Below are 13678 nucleotides of genomic sequence, written 5' to 3'. Positions count from 1 at the left end.
CAGCTGCTTGAGGCCCCAGTGGGCTGCAGAGGCCCTGCCCCCCTCCCCGACTCAAATCTTTGGCAAAATGCCAGGTGAGGGAAAGAAAGGGCTCCCCAAGAAGGGTGAGTGATAAGCTACAGGGAGGGGGAAACTCCTTGGCTCAAGCTCCAACTTCCAGGTTCTTGGGGATCCCCAACATGATCCAGATGTTGCCCACTACCACAGAGGCCCCCATAACATGGCTCCTTTCTTCTGTTATAAGAAAGAAAGAGCTTGACTGCTTAGGGATCTCATGGGATGGTGGGACCTTCACAGCATCACTGTAGATGGAGGTCTGATCCTTATGGAAATGTGGAAATTAGATTTTTATCAGTTCACCCAGAGGTACTCAGACTTTGTGCCTTAATTTACACCTCCATGTTCAACCAAGACTGATTTATAAACCAGAATGGCAATTTAATAATTTTTAATGGAGGTGGATCTAATAGGATAAATGAACCTGGTTCTGTGCCATTGTTACCCCCTCCTAAAGGAAAGGTCCCCTTAGGAGACTACATTTAGACTCATAGGCCTAGAGCTGGAAGGGACTTCAGAGGGCATCCAATCCAACTCCTTTATTCAGAAGAACATAATGAGACCAATAGAGGTTAAGTGACTTGCCCAAGGTCACACAACGAGTAAGCATCAGAGATGAGTTTTAAACCCAGGTGTTCTGACTCCAGAACCAGTGGTCCCCAGAGCATTAAATTAGAGCCAAAGGAGCTAGATTTTCTGAAAGGATCTTCATTAAATTATGATGGCCTGATGACTTGCCCTTCTCCACTCTGGGCATATTTCTAGATACTACTACTACTACTACTACCACCACCACCACTACCACTACCACCACTACCACTACCACTACTACTACCACTACTACTACTACTACTACTACTACTTCTACTACTACTACTACTATTACTACTACTAGCTGACATTTCTATAGTATACTTTACATGATATACATCTTTGAGTCTCACAACAACCTTGGGAGGAATTATTATCTCCATTTTACAAGTGAGAAATTGAGCCTTAGAGAGGTGAAGTAATTTACCCATAGCCACACATGAATGTTGGGAGTAGAATTCAAACGTTGTCTCTTCTGACTCTATCAATGTGGCCCATTAAGATCAGATCACTTCCCTCCTGAGCTAGACTGGGCACATAGGATTCTAAGGCTCTCCTTTTTTCTAGGCTTTGTGCAAACTCCATGTTTCTCCACTGGCGTATTTTAAGGTAATGTGATCCAATTGGATAGGTCTTAGTTGTTTTAAATATTTACACATAAATATGTACAAATATAGTATGCATATCCTCATATTCATATATCTTGAAACAAAGTGGTTTCCTTAATGGGATTTCAGCATAAGCTTTAATAAGGTTTTAGCATTAAACACATCATTTACATCATGCAGATGGCCACCTAGTCCTCTTATGGACAGGGGATAATTCCATCCAAGTGTATCTCCTTATTCAGAGTGGACAGCTGGGGGTACAGAGGGCTAAACTGAGTGGATCTCCATGAGGAAGATGTCTTGGGATACAGGAGGGAAGGGAATTTTTTATTTTTATTAAGTACATACTGCTATGTATGTGCTAAGCACTTTACAAATATCTCATTTGGTCCTCACACAACCATGGGAGGTATTATCCTCATTTTACAATTGAGGAAACTGAGGTAGATAGGTTAAGTGACTTGCCCAAGGTCTCACAACTACTAAGTAGATGAGGTACAATTTGAACTCAGGTCTTCCTGTCCTCAAGCTCCATCCTTTGTTATCTGCCTCTATGCAGAGAATATTCCCATCAGATGGTGAATTCCTAGCAGGGGTGGGGAACCTGCAGCCTCGAGGCCACATATGGCCTTCTAGGTCCTTGAGTGTGGCCTTTTGACTGAGTCCAAGTTTTACAGAACAAATCCTTTTATTAAGGGGATTTGTTCTGTGAAGTTTGGATTCAATCAAAGAGCTACATTTGAGGACCTAGAGGGCCACATGTGGCCTCAAGGTTGCAGCTTCCCCACCCCTGTGAGAGCAGGGACCAGTTTTTGCCTTTCTCTGTGTCCTCAGGTCTTAGCACATACAACAGGCACTTAATAAATGCTTATTGTTGTCTGACTGAGAATATGAGGAGGGGTTTGACTTTGGCTCTTTCCCAACCTTTGGTTTCTAGATCTTTGTCTTCTCCCCCCTGCATCCCCCTACCAAACATTCACAAATCCCCAGTGCCTATAAGGAAATTCAACCTTGCCTTAAATCCAGAAAATGCCCAGGGGCTTGCTCTTCCCTGGAGTTGTGAGTTAAGGATGAGGGTAATGGTCAGAGGCTGAGAATCTTGACTGGGAGTTTGGGGCTGAATAGAAAAAGTATGTTGAAACTCCCAGTGTGAGACCGTCCCTGGCCCTGAACTGGGGCCCTTAGAGTGTAAGGAAACAGTGTCCAAAACTGCAACAATTAAGATACAGGGATGCAGGAGGAGTGGCCAAGTCTGACCTCCAGCCATTCTTCAGATCCTCCTCCTCGCTCTGTCCCCAGGGTCTGTCCTTTATCCTTTCTATTCCTGGCTCTCTTCCTCTGGGAATCTGTCTTCCCAGGCTCAAGCATCTGACTTATGCCCTCTTCTTCACCCCCACTCCCAGCCCCAGCTGCCCTTCCTTGCTGCTGTGTTTGCAGTGGGGGTGGGCAAACTGGAAGCCCAGAGACTGCCCCATTCCCATATTGGAGCCACCAGTACAGGGAAGAGAGGTCGCTGACTTGGGATTCCCAGGCCTGCTCCTCCTCTGAAACTCTCCCTGGATTCCATCTGCCTTGCTTGCTGGGCCAGATGGTGAGGAGCAATGGATGGAGCTGGGTCCTGTCCTTTCTGCATCGGGGACAAATGATGTAATGGACTGAACCCTGGACTTGGAGTCAGAAAGATCTAAGTTCAAATCCTGCCTTGGAAGCTGTGTGACCCTGGATGAATTCTAGGATCATGGATTTAGAGCTGGAATGGAAGTTGGAGGTAATCTGGTCCAACCTCCCCATTTTACAGATGAGGAAACTGAGGTCCGAGGAGAAGTGACTTGCTCAGGGCCATTTTTCTGAGCCTCAGACTCCTGTTCAATGAGGATAATCAAGGCACTGCCAAACAGGTTTGTTTTAAGGATTAAATGAGATAATGAATATAAAACATTTTGCAAAGGCTGAATTAATGTGCACAACCATAGTAATGATTCATAATCATAGTAATCTTAGACTTTGGCATATCGTGTTTTGAAGCCTCCACATCTAGTAACTCATTTAATCCTCACCACAGTCTCAAGAGGTGGGTTTTCAGTCCTTTTTCATGTAGATCATGAAGCCCAGAGAGGTTGTGACTTGTCCAAAACTGGATGAGTAGCAGCAGAATCGGCCCTCACAACTGTCTTTGTTAAAAAAATAATAATAATAATCTATGTTTTATGGATGCCTTTTGCTTTACATCATATTCAGCTTCCAAAATACTCCTCCCTGGTCTTTCCCCCAGATTTCCTTGTAACAAAAGGAGGAAAAAAGGAAAATAAAATTAACTGCAGCATAGACCCAAGCCTGTGTCTATGTACCACTCCACACCCATAGCCTCCCACCTTTCCAACAGAATCCAAGTCTCTTGATTCCCAGCCCAATGGTCTTTACTTTAGATAGGATCATAGGATTACAGGACAATTGATTTGGAGCTTTTAACTTTAAAAGTCACTTAATTCAGAGCTGTCAAACACAGGACAGGTCACCTAAAACATTCCTGAGTGGGCTGTACCAGATTGAATGTAATCAGGAAATAATTTAACAAAATAAACAAAGATACAATATGAGTTTTTCTAAATCAATATGGGACCTGCAGAGGTCTTTATGTATGGCTTAATGGCTCCAATTTCTATGAATCTCATGGCCACTGTTCAACCCTCTTATTTTATGAGAAAATCATAGGCTGAATCTTCTCATTCTTCTCACCTTCTCCTCTCCCAGTATACAACCTGGTCCTTGTGATCAGACTTTCCTAGATACTCTATTGTCTGAGCTTCTATCTTCCCCATTTGTGAGTGACCATCTAGACAGAGCTGTTTGATGTTCTCCAGGTTTTCCTGCTCAATCTCTGCCTCCCGGGTTTGTGGGGTCACATGAGCAGGGTCTATCTTTAGTCAAGGAGCTATTTATACTCCCACAGGGAAGTTACTTCATTGCCTGGAAATCCCTGGGAGAGAGGTGAGAAGTGACCAAATCAGATTGAGACCCTGCCTTTGTGGGGAAAGCTCTTCTTGGCCCTCATCCCTGGGCCCTGACTTCACCCCCGCCTTCTGGTCTGCAGCCCCCATAATGCAGTCAGTTCTTCCAGGCAGTGTCCAAGTCTGGGTAGGGGGACGGCTCTTTGCAGCTGACAAGGCCTTGTTGGCAGAAAACACCGGCTTCTTCTGTGGCCTGTTCCGGTCAGGGATGCAAGAGGCCACCCAAGGTGAGATCCACCTTGGGGTGCTGAGTGCTGGTGGCTTTCAGACTACATTGCAGGTCTTGGGCGGTCAGCGACCAGCCCTGGGGGGTGAGGAGGAGCTGCTTCAAGCTGTGGAATGTGCTGCCTTCCTGCAGGCCCCCCCACTGGCCCACTACCTCATCCATAGCCTCACCTCAGACAACTGTGTGGCATTGTGTGAGACCGCATTTGTCTTTGGCCTGTGGGACGTATTCCACAGAGCAGCACTCTTCATTCGAGATGGTCCCCCGGAGATGGCTGATGAACTGTCCCCAGAAGTGCAGGCTTATGTGGAGGCCCTGAGACCCAGCAGCTTTGTGGCTGTTGGCACCCACACACCCACTCCAGAGTACTTGGAGGATGTGACTCGAACCCTGTGCTACCTGGATGAGAAGGAGGACGTGTGGCGGACTCTGGCCTCCCTGCCAGTGGAGGCCAGCACCTTGCTGGCTGGAGTCACCACACTGGAGAACAAGCTTTATATTGTGGGTGGAGTCCGGGGGGCCAACAAGGAAGTTGTGGAGCCTGGCTTTTGCTATGATGCTGACCTGGGGACCTGGCAGGAGTTCCCCAGCCCCCACCAGGCTCGCTATGATGTGGCACTGGTTGGTTATGAGGGCAGCCTCTATGCTATTGGGGGAGAGTTCCAAAGGGTGCCCCTAAGATCGGTGGAGCGTTATGACTTTGCCTCTGGCTGCTGGAACTTCATAGCGGACCTCCCCCAGCCTGCCGCTGGGGTCCCTTATGCCCAAACCTTAGGCCGCCTCTTCATCTGTCTGTGGCAGCCTGCAGACACCACAGCGGTGTATGAGTATAAGACCCAAGCTGATGCCTGGCTTCCTGTGGCATCCCTAAGGAGGCCCCAGAGTTATGGTCACTGCATGGTAGCACATCGAGACAACCTCTACGTGGTCCGTAATGGACCCTCTGATGACTTCCTTCATTGTGCCATCGACTGTCTGAACCTGACCACGGGGCAGTGGACAGCCCTGCCCGGCCAGTTTGTCAACAGCAAGGGGGCACTCTTTACAGCTGTGGTGAGAGGGGACACAATCTACACTGTTAATCGAATGACTACCCTGCTCTACAGCGTTGGCAATGGTTCCTGGAGGCTTCTGAGGGAGAAGGCGGGTTTCCCTAGACCTGGCTCACTGCAAACCTTTCTTCTCCGGCTGCCTGATGTAGCCCTGGCCCCTGCAGTCTCCTCCCCAGAGCAATGACAGGCTGCAATTGCAGAGAAATCCATGGGACTGAACTGATAACAGTCAGCAGGCTTGAGTTTGAGAAGGTGCCTGTGTTGGTACCCAAGGTCACTTGTCCTTGTCTGCTATGGCTTGGGGTCCAAGTAACCATAAATGGAGTTTTCTCTTCATCTAGCTCCATTGTGGGCCTTACATAGAGATACAAAGAAGCCCTATGTGCGACCCTGAAACCACTCCTGCCTGTCCTGGGTCTGGCTGTAGCTGTTGCTCTGACATCCCCTTTTTCTTCTCTCCATCAGGGGTCATGTCCCCATTTAATCTACAAAGTTGGAATGCTGAGGCCAAGGGTATGTCAGAGGATCCGAATCTGGATCTCACCTCTGTGTGACTTGGGGCAAGTTACTTATTGTCCGTGTGCACCAATTTCTGAAGAGGCTGGACTAGGTGACCGCTGAGGATACTTTCAGCTCTAAATTGAAAAAGTTTTGAAGATCACTGCCTTACTTTTGGTCCACTGGACAAGTTGCTTAATATCACTGAGTCATGGGGATAGCTGCCTTGACCCATGGAGTGGTATTGTGTGGTGTGATGGGGTCGGGGACTCAGACATGCATGGAAAGCAAGGTAGTGCCTGGTACTAAGCAATCATTTATTGAGCACCTACTGGAAGCACAGTGCTGGATCTGATGTTCTGTGAAGATATAGATATCAATACAGATATCAGAGAAGACAATTCCTGACCACCAGGAGCTTACAATCAAGGAGTGGAGAAGCTACCATTAATGAAAAAACTGGAGAACAATGAAAGGCAGTATCCAATTAAGTGCTGAATTGTGCAATGTGAATAAGGGCTGTAGGAGTTTGGAGGGAAAGGAGATCACTGTGGGCTGGAGTGGTCAGGGAAGATTTCCTGGGCGTGATATGACATAGGATGTAGTAAGACAGGTTGGTGGTGCGAGGGACGATCTGAAGGAAGGCACAGAGTTGGGAATGGGCCTGTAGGGAATCCAGAGGGCTTGTTAGATAATAACACTAGCTATCCCCAGGCATTCTTCCCCTGTGATCCAGATGTTTGGAGATCTCTTCCCCATCCTCCCACTGCACCGTCCCCCAGCAGGAAAAAAAAGAGGGCTCTTAGCATCATTGAGCAGGTTGGACTATAGGGTTCCTTAATCGGTGAAAATGCTTTCCTCCATGAGCTACAAAGTCATCCAATAATAATAGCTACCATTTATATTTACTCTTTGTAAACCCAAAGGTAGGTGCTATTATTTAAGTCAAGTCAAGAAGCATTTATTAAGTGCCTACTATGTTAAGGCACTGCCAAGGCCAAGAGATAAAAAGATTTGCCTGCCATATACATGACTGAGGCAGGATTCACACTCAGGTCTGCCTGATCCTGAGTCTAGATCTCTGTCCCCCGTACCACCAGAGCATTTCCTTCATTCACCACCCCCTATTTCTCCTTCTCCCCATGCCCAGCTTCATGTAGTTAGTCATAGCTCAGTTTTGGTTATTGTACTCAATTCCCCCCAGGGCAAAACCAGTGGTTTACCATTTGTTTTCAAGTCATACAGGGTCAAAGACAGCATCTACCTTTGTTCATGCTGACTTTCCAGCCTTCTCTCTGTTCTCCCTGTCATTGCCAACATGAACACTTCAATCCAACCAGGCTGGTCTTCTCACTGTCCCCTGAATCAGCCAGGCTCATTCTTGCTCCAGAATCTTTGTTCCGGCCAACTCCGCCCCACCTCCTACGAGGCTTCCTTTCTCTCCTCTCTCTCTTTCATAGACTTTTAGGACTGGAAGGGACTTCTGTCATCATCTCATCCCAGGCCCCTTTTCTGCAGATGAGGACAATTAGAGGAAGGTAAGTTATTTGCCCAAGGTTACAAAGGTAGCAGGTGGTGAATGAATGAACCAGTGGAAATAGACTTGCTGGAGTCAGAGGACCTGTGTTCCAATTTTACCTCTGATATTTATCTACTATGTGGCTTTGAGCAAGTCACTGAACTCCTCTGGCCCTCAGTCTCCTCATCTGTGAAATGAGGAGAATGGATTAAAGGACCTGTGTGGTCCATCCCTTCTTCCAGGTCTAGGTCTGTCTGTGATGCTGTGAATTACAATGGACAGAAAGACTCCCAGAATCTGAATCCTGTAGGTCCAGGCTCCTGTCTCCAGCTGGTGACTGCATAAACCTTTGGGGATCTGTAGACCATTGCAGGATTTTCTTTTTTCTCTGATTAGCTGCACCCTCTTTTGCCAATGGCCCCTCTGACCCCTGACCTGCTGGGGAGCCAGCCACAATGAATTGCTTCCCTTCCAAGCTGCCCATGGTTAGGATGGAGGCAGGGTAGCAATCAGGAGGTGGGGAGAGAGTTGAGAATGGCAGAGAGCAACACCAAGTAAAACAGAGAAGTTGAGGGGAAGGCACCAGGAAAATGAAATGCTGAACCATCTCTCCAAGGCAGTCAGAAAAAACAATGACCCGGGGCCTTCAGAATTCAGGGCATCTTGGTCTAGTGAATAAAAGGCTCTTAAGATTGTGTACTTTTTGTGTTTTTTTAAAGGCTTTCATGTTTCATTATCTCATTGGATTTCCCCAACCCCAACAGACCAATGAAAGGGATAGGATTTGACATATGGGGAAATCGAGGCAAATGCATGACAAAAGAAGGAGTAGTCCCCAATTTTCCTAGGTCAGACCCTTTTGGGTCTTTTCACCTCAGAGATTTCTTAACCTGGAGTTCATGAACTTGTTTCTTAAAAATATTTTGATAACTATATTTTAATATAAATGATTTCCTTTGTCATCCTATGTGTTTTATCTCATATATTTTAAATCATTGTCCTGAGAAGGGTTGATAAACATACTGCCAAAGGGATCCATGAAACAAAAAAGTTTAAGCATCCGTGTTATCTTGTGATTTAATTCTAAATATGTGGTGACTGATGCTTTCAAAAATGTTAAAGGAGTCAGGGGAAAAAAAGCCCCTTCTTAGCTCCTGCTGGTCTCCTGGGGATTCACTGGTGCCTGGACCATCAGCTCTTTCCAGAATTTTTCTGCATGGGAAGGGCAAACATGCCTGTTATTGTTCCTGTTCATTTGGATTGGACTCTTTGTGACCCCTTGGACCATACCATGCTTAAGGTTTTCTTGGCGAAGATACTGGAGTGGTTTGCTATTTTCTTCTCAAGTGAATTAAGATAGACAGAGGTTAAATGACTTGCCCAGGGTCACACAGCTAGTGTCTGAGGCCAGATTTGAACTCAGGTCTTCCTGACTCCAGGCCTAGTGCTCTATCCACTGACCCATCTAACCAAGCTAAAACTATGTCTTGGGCAGAATTCTTCTTCAGGATCTGCTTAATAATCCATTGTCCCTTTCCTGATCCTGCTCCTATCGGTTGTCCAGTGCCCTCACACCATCCCTAAAGACTGCTTAGGGTCTGAACCTTCCTGGACAGCAACCCTTTTCTGTCCTGTGTCTCAGACTCTCAAGTGCCCTCCTCTCTGCCAAAAGGCAATGGGTGTTAATAGAATAAAATAATTCAACAAATGAATCCCAGTTAACGTGCTAACTAGTTAATGTGTTCTCCTCTCTCACTCGACCTAACCCAGTTGAATCTACACATCTCCAAAATGCTGTTGAAGACTATAGTCCTATAGGAAATGTGTGAAAGAGTTTGGGACCAACGAGGACTTTTTGGATTCTCATCAAATTGTCTCATAGAGGCATCCTCTTATTCTGTCTATGTCCCTAGAACAATGTGAGGGCTGGTCTAGTTCACCAGCTTGAGTTATATGTTGGCAAAGATGCACAAATCCATTTTCTCTCTAGTGAGATTCCCATTTCCTTCTTGCTTGTCCTGACTGGCATTTTTTGAGTTCTGGACCAAGTCCCAACTGGGAGGAGACAGAAAGCAAAATGGGGAAACAAAGGGAATAAGGATTTATATGGTGACCAATATGAGTCAGGCACTGTGTTAAGTAAGCACCCTTTTTAAAAAAAACAAATATTGTCTCATCTGATCCTCATAACAGTTGAGGAAATGAAGGCAGCGGTCATGAGATTTGCCCAAGGTCTAGTAAGTATCTGACATTGGATTTAAACTCAGGTCTTCCTGACTTTAAGGCCAAGTAGTCTATCCAGTATACTCTCAGTTGCCTTTGGTACTAGAAAAAGTGTTAGATGTAGAGTCAGACAACCTGGATGAGAAGCCTGGATTAGCCACTTACTAGTTATATAACCTTGGACAAATCACTTAGTCCCAGTTTCCTCATATGTAAAATGAGGAGGTAGGATTAGATGCCCTCTTGGGTGTCTTCTAGTCATAAACCTATGGACCTATGTATCTATATCTTAATTTTGCCTCTAGTAGACCTTGAAACCTGGTAACCTTTAGTTAAGTAAAACACACATTGACCAGAAATTTGGAGGCTCTTGCCAAGTGGTAAGATATAGGTTAGTCAGTGATCAGTTCCACGGCTTTCTCCTATTCTAACATGAGAGTTATTCCTGTAGGTGATAGAAAGAGGAATGAAAGGATACTGAAAGATCTCATGAAAGTCATCCAAAGAATTTTTAATAGAACTCTCATCATTTTCTATTACCCACCCAAATTCACTGCTGGAGTCTAGGATTGACAAACATTGACCCCTGGAAACAATGCAACCTCTTAGACACTTCTAGGACTCCCAGCCTAGACAATATGACAACCCTAGATGTCTCCAAAGACTCCCACGGTACCCAGAGAAATTCACCAAAGATTATCAGTAGAAAATTAATCTTAATTCACTTTAATTTAAAATGTGAACATCCAGGAGGATAGCTATAGAATATAGAATATAGAATCAGTTTAAGATAAATCCATTTTGGGTGCCATCTGAGAATCAACCTTCTGGAAAATCTGAACTGGGTGAAATCTATCTCCAATATCTTCTTCAACCCAAGATATATGCATATGTCTATATGTAGCAACTTCTCCTGATGCTATTGAATTTCTCTCCAGGAAGATCAGAAGAGACACATAGAGGAGAGGCACAGTTCTGGTCACATAGGTACCCATACCAAGCTTTTGCTTGTTGTTGTTCATCCTTCATTTTGGAAGAGGACCAATGACCGTGAAAGTGATGTCTTGGCTTGTTGGACTTTCGTTAGGCAGGATTGCACAAAGCCATCAGCCTCACTCTCTCTTCCAGAGTCATCAAAGTTCAGTGGTAGGCAAAAGTTGGAATGACTGGCAATGGCCTGAGATGCAGTGGATGACTTTGGTGTCTTCGGTGTCTGACAAGTTGTAAGTCCTCCACAGTGCCTGCTTCAGCCACCTTCAGGGCTGTTGGAATAAATTGTTCTCATCTGACCACCCCACAGGGGGAAGTCTTCATATGCTCAGTTTTAGTATTTATGTACCAAGGAGAATGAAAGAAGTGCCTTGTTAAAAGGCATTTGGTTTTTTCTGCTCCAGAGACAGAGTTTAATTAGGACAAAACTGAACCCATCTGACTAGGTCCAAAGATGAATCAAGAGTAATTAGATCAGAATTTGAAAGTCATTTTACCCTGATGTCCACAGGCTTCCAGTGGCCTCATTCTATCTTAGCCCCTGGCCATCTTGGGACCCTATTAATGATATTCCACTCAGACCTGAACTCTGTTTCAGCATATTGGACCAAATTGGAGACGTCCAAGACCCAGAGACTAAAAGTCTCTAAAGGAGCGAGGAAGAGGAAGAGTATTGGGGATATATGGTTAGGTCCCTCCTAGCAGTGGGTATTTAGACAGAAATCTGTACAAGAAAACAAAGGTTCCGGGAACGTGGCAGAAAGTAAGAGGCAAAGAACCAAATGGGCAGCATTAAGGGAATTGGTAAGAGGATGTCAGTCTCAGACAAAGGAGCTATGGTTTGGAGTAGGACTCTGGCTCCTGGTAGAACTGTGAAGAACACTAATATCATAGGACCTGAGGTACAGGTGGGGCATTGAATGATGGACTCAAGTTTGGGGAAACAAGACCAGGACCCAGTGATTGGGTGACACAAGGTCACATGATACTGAATTTAGAGCTCTAATGGACCTCAGGAGTCATCTATTGCATCTCTGTTGACCATTTTAAAGATTAGGAAATGGAAGTCCAGAGAGGCATTTGTCCAGGGTCACACAGCAAGGAGTAAAGTGAGATTTGAATTCACATTTTATGGTTTCAAATCCAGTGTTCCTGCCACTGTGTCACACTTGGGGAAGTCCCAGCCTCTCTGATCTTTCATCGATGAAAGTTCACCAGAGGAGGAGGTAGAAGGGAGCCTGTCTCAGAAGCCTCCCAGCTGCTAAATTCAAAATGCCCCAGTCTCCAGAGCTTTACATCTTGAGGAAAGAGCCATAGATTTAAATTAATTCCATAATCATTTATTAAGCAGATACTATGTGCTGGACCCTGAGGGTACAAAGACAAAAATGAAGTCATTTTTGACATCAAAAAGCCTTCTACTGGGGGAAAACAATGTGTACACAGTAAACATAAACCATATAAAAGATGTTTTCATTGTTAGAGAGGGGGTGAGGAGTACTCACAAGTGGGGGCATCAGGGAAGGCTTCTTGTAAGATAACACTTAAACTGAGCTTTGAAGGGAGCTAAGGATTCCAAGAGGTGGTGAGGAGAGACATGAGGGACAGATAGCTTGCACAAAGGCCAGAGTCAGGAGAAAGTATACCTTGAATTAGGAATAGCAGGTAATCCAGCTTGTTTGGAATGTAAAGTTATGTAAGAGAAAGTAATATGTAATTAGCCTAGAAAAACTGTGAAAAGCTTTAAATGCAAAATCAAGGAATTTATCTTTTATCCTAGGAGCAAGAGGAATGACACAGTTGTAACTGTGCTTGAGGATGGATTGAATAGGGAAGACTAAAGGCAGGTAGAACAATTAAGGAGGCTATTGCGGCCAATAGAGCAAGAAGTGATAGAGGTTGAAGCAAGGTGGTGACTGTGTTCTGGCCCTGGGTTAGCTATTAACTAGTTAGGTGACCTGGGTGGGGGGGGAGTATCATTTCATATCTCTGGCTCCTGCTTTCTTCATCTATAAAATAAGGTCCTGTTCTCAAAGGACCTTTCCAGCTCTACATGATGTGATTCTATCAATGGTTTAGCCAGTCTGCCCTATGGGGGCTTCCCCAATGCATGTCTGTACTCATTGCACTTTACCAAGGATGGGCATGAAGCATCAGGTTCTCAGCCCAAATGTCCACCCAGAAGACATGTGAAGGTATCTTGACAGTTTTGGGAGGTCCCTGGAGGGGTAGTTAATGAGGAACTCCAGCTATCTCATCATCAACCAACTCTGGCAACACAGGAAACCAGGAAACTCAGAACTGAATGGATTCTCTCTTCTGATGGGAGACAGGAAAATATAGGAATGGAAAAGCTTTCCTCCTATATATTCATTATCTCCTGAAATATCACTGTGGGCATGATATAGACACAGAACAACTCTGGTTATTTTCTTTCCTGCTCTGAGTAGCTGGTCTTTTTTCTTTTTACATCTTAACCGTTTTTGTTATAAATTGCTATCACTTCTTAGAAGTCAAGGAAAATTAACTGCAGTAGGAAATTCAACTACCAGCCTGCCAAGACTCTATTTATCACCCTTACTGGCTGAATCATCTTGGAGCCCTGAGACTATGGGATGCACGAGTCTGCAAACACACACTTATGGCTAGCCCACGTGTCAGACATACCAACTGGAGATGTCAATCAGGCACTGTCTATTGTGCCCATCTGAATCCCCCCCAGTAGCACTGACTTTGCTGGGGTGGGGATGGGGCATGAAAAAAAGGGAGTCCCTCTTCAAGGAAGTGCTGGGTGTTTCTATAATTTACAAAGGGTAAGACACTCCCTTTTTATAATGCCAATTGGGAAGAGATCTTTGAGATAATTTAGTTGAGGTTCTTCACCTGGGATCCAAGACCACATAAAA

General features: G+C 45.1%; 1 protein-coding gene across 1 annotated transcript; it reads left to right on the top strand.

Annotated features, from left to right (window-relative positions):
* Window positions 1–4325: 4325 nt before the first annotated feature.
* KBTBD13 (kelch repeat and BTB domain containing 13) lies at window positions 4326–7799 on the top strand. Its single transcript, XM_069097516.1, has one exon. The coding sequence runs from the start codon at window positions 4356–4358 to the stop codon at window positions 5724–5726; it is 1371 nt and encodes a 456-aa protein (XP_068953617.1). The 5' UTR covers window positions 4326–4355; the 3' UTR covers window positions 5727–7799.
* The last annotated feature ends 5879 nt before the right edge of the window (window positions 7800–13678 follow it).

Source organism: Petaurus breviceps, unplaced genomic scaffold (assembly GCF_028583685.1).
Source record: "Petaurus breviceps papuanus isolate PSGF00001 unplaced genomic scaffold, PetGlider_PUasm1.0 37, whole genome shotgun sequence".
In the NCBI taxonomy this organism is placed as follows: domain Eukaryota; kingdom Metazoa; phylum Chordata; class Mammalia; order Diprotodontia; family Petauridae; genus Petaurus; species Petaurus breviceps.
The sequence above is the reverse complement of the archived record's forward strand: the minus strand, read 5'-3'. Positions and strand labels throughout refer to the sequence as shown.

Excerpts from the sequence above, each read along its gene's own strand:
- KBTBD13 (XM_069097516.1), top strand. The coding sequence starts at position 4,356 with ATGCAGTCAGTTCTTCCAGGCAGTGTCCAAGTCTGGGTAGGGGGACGG.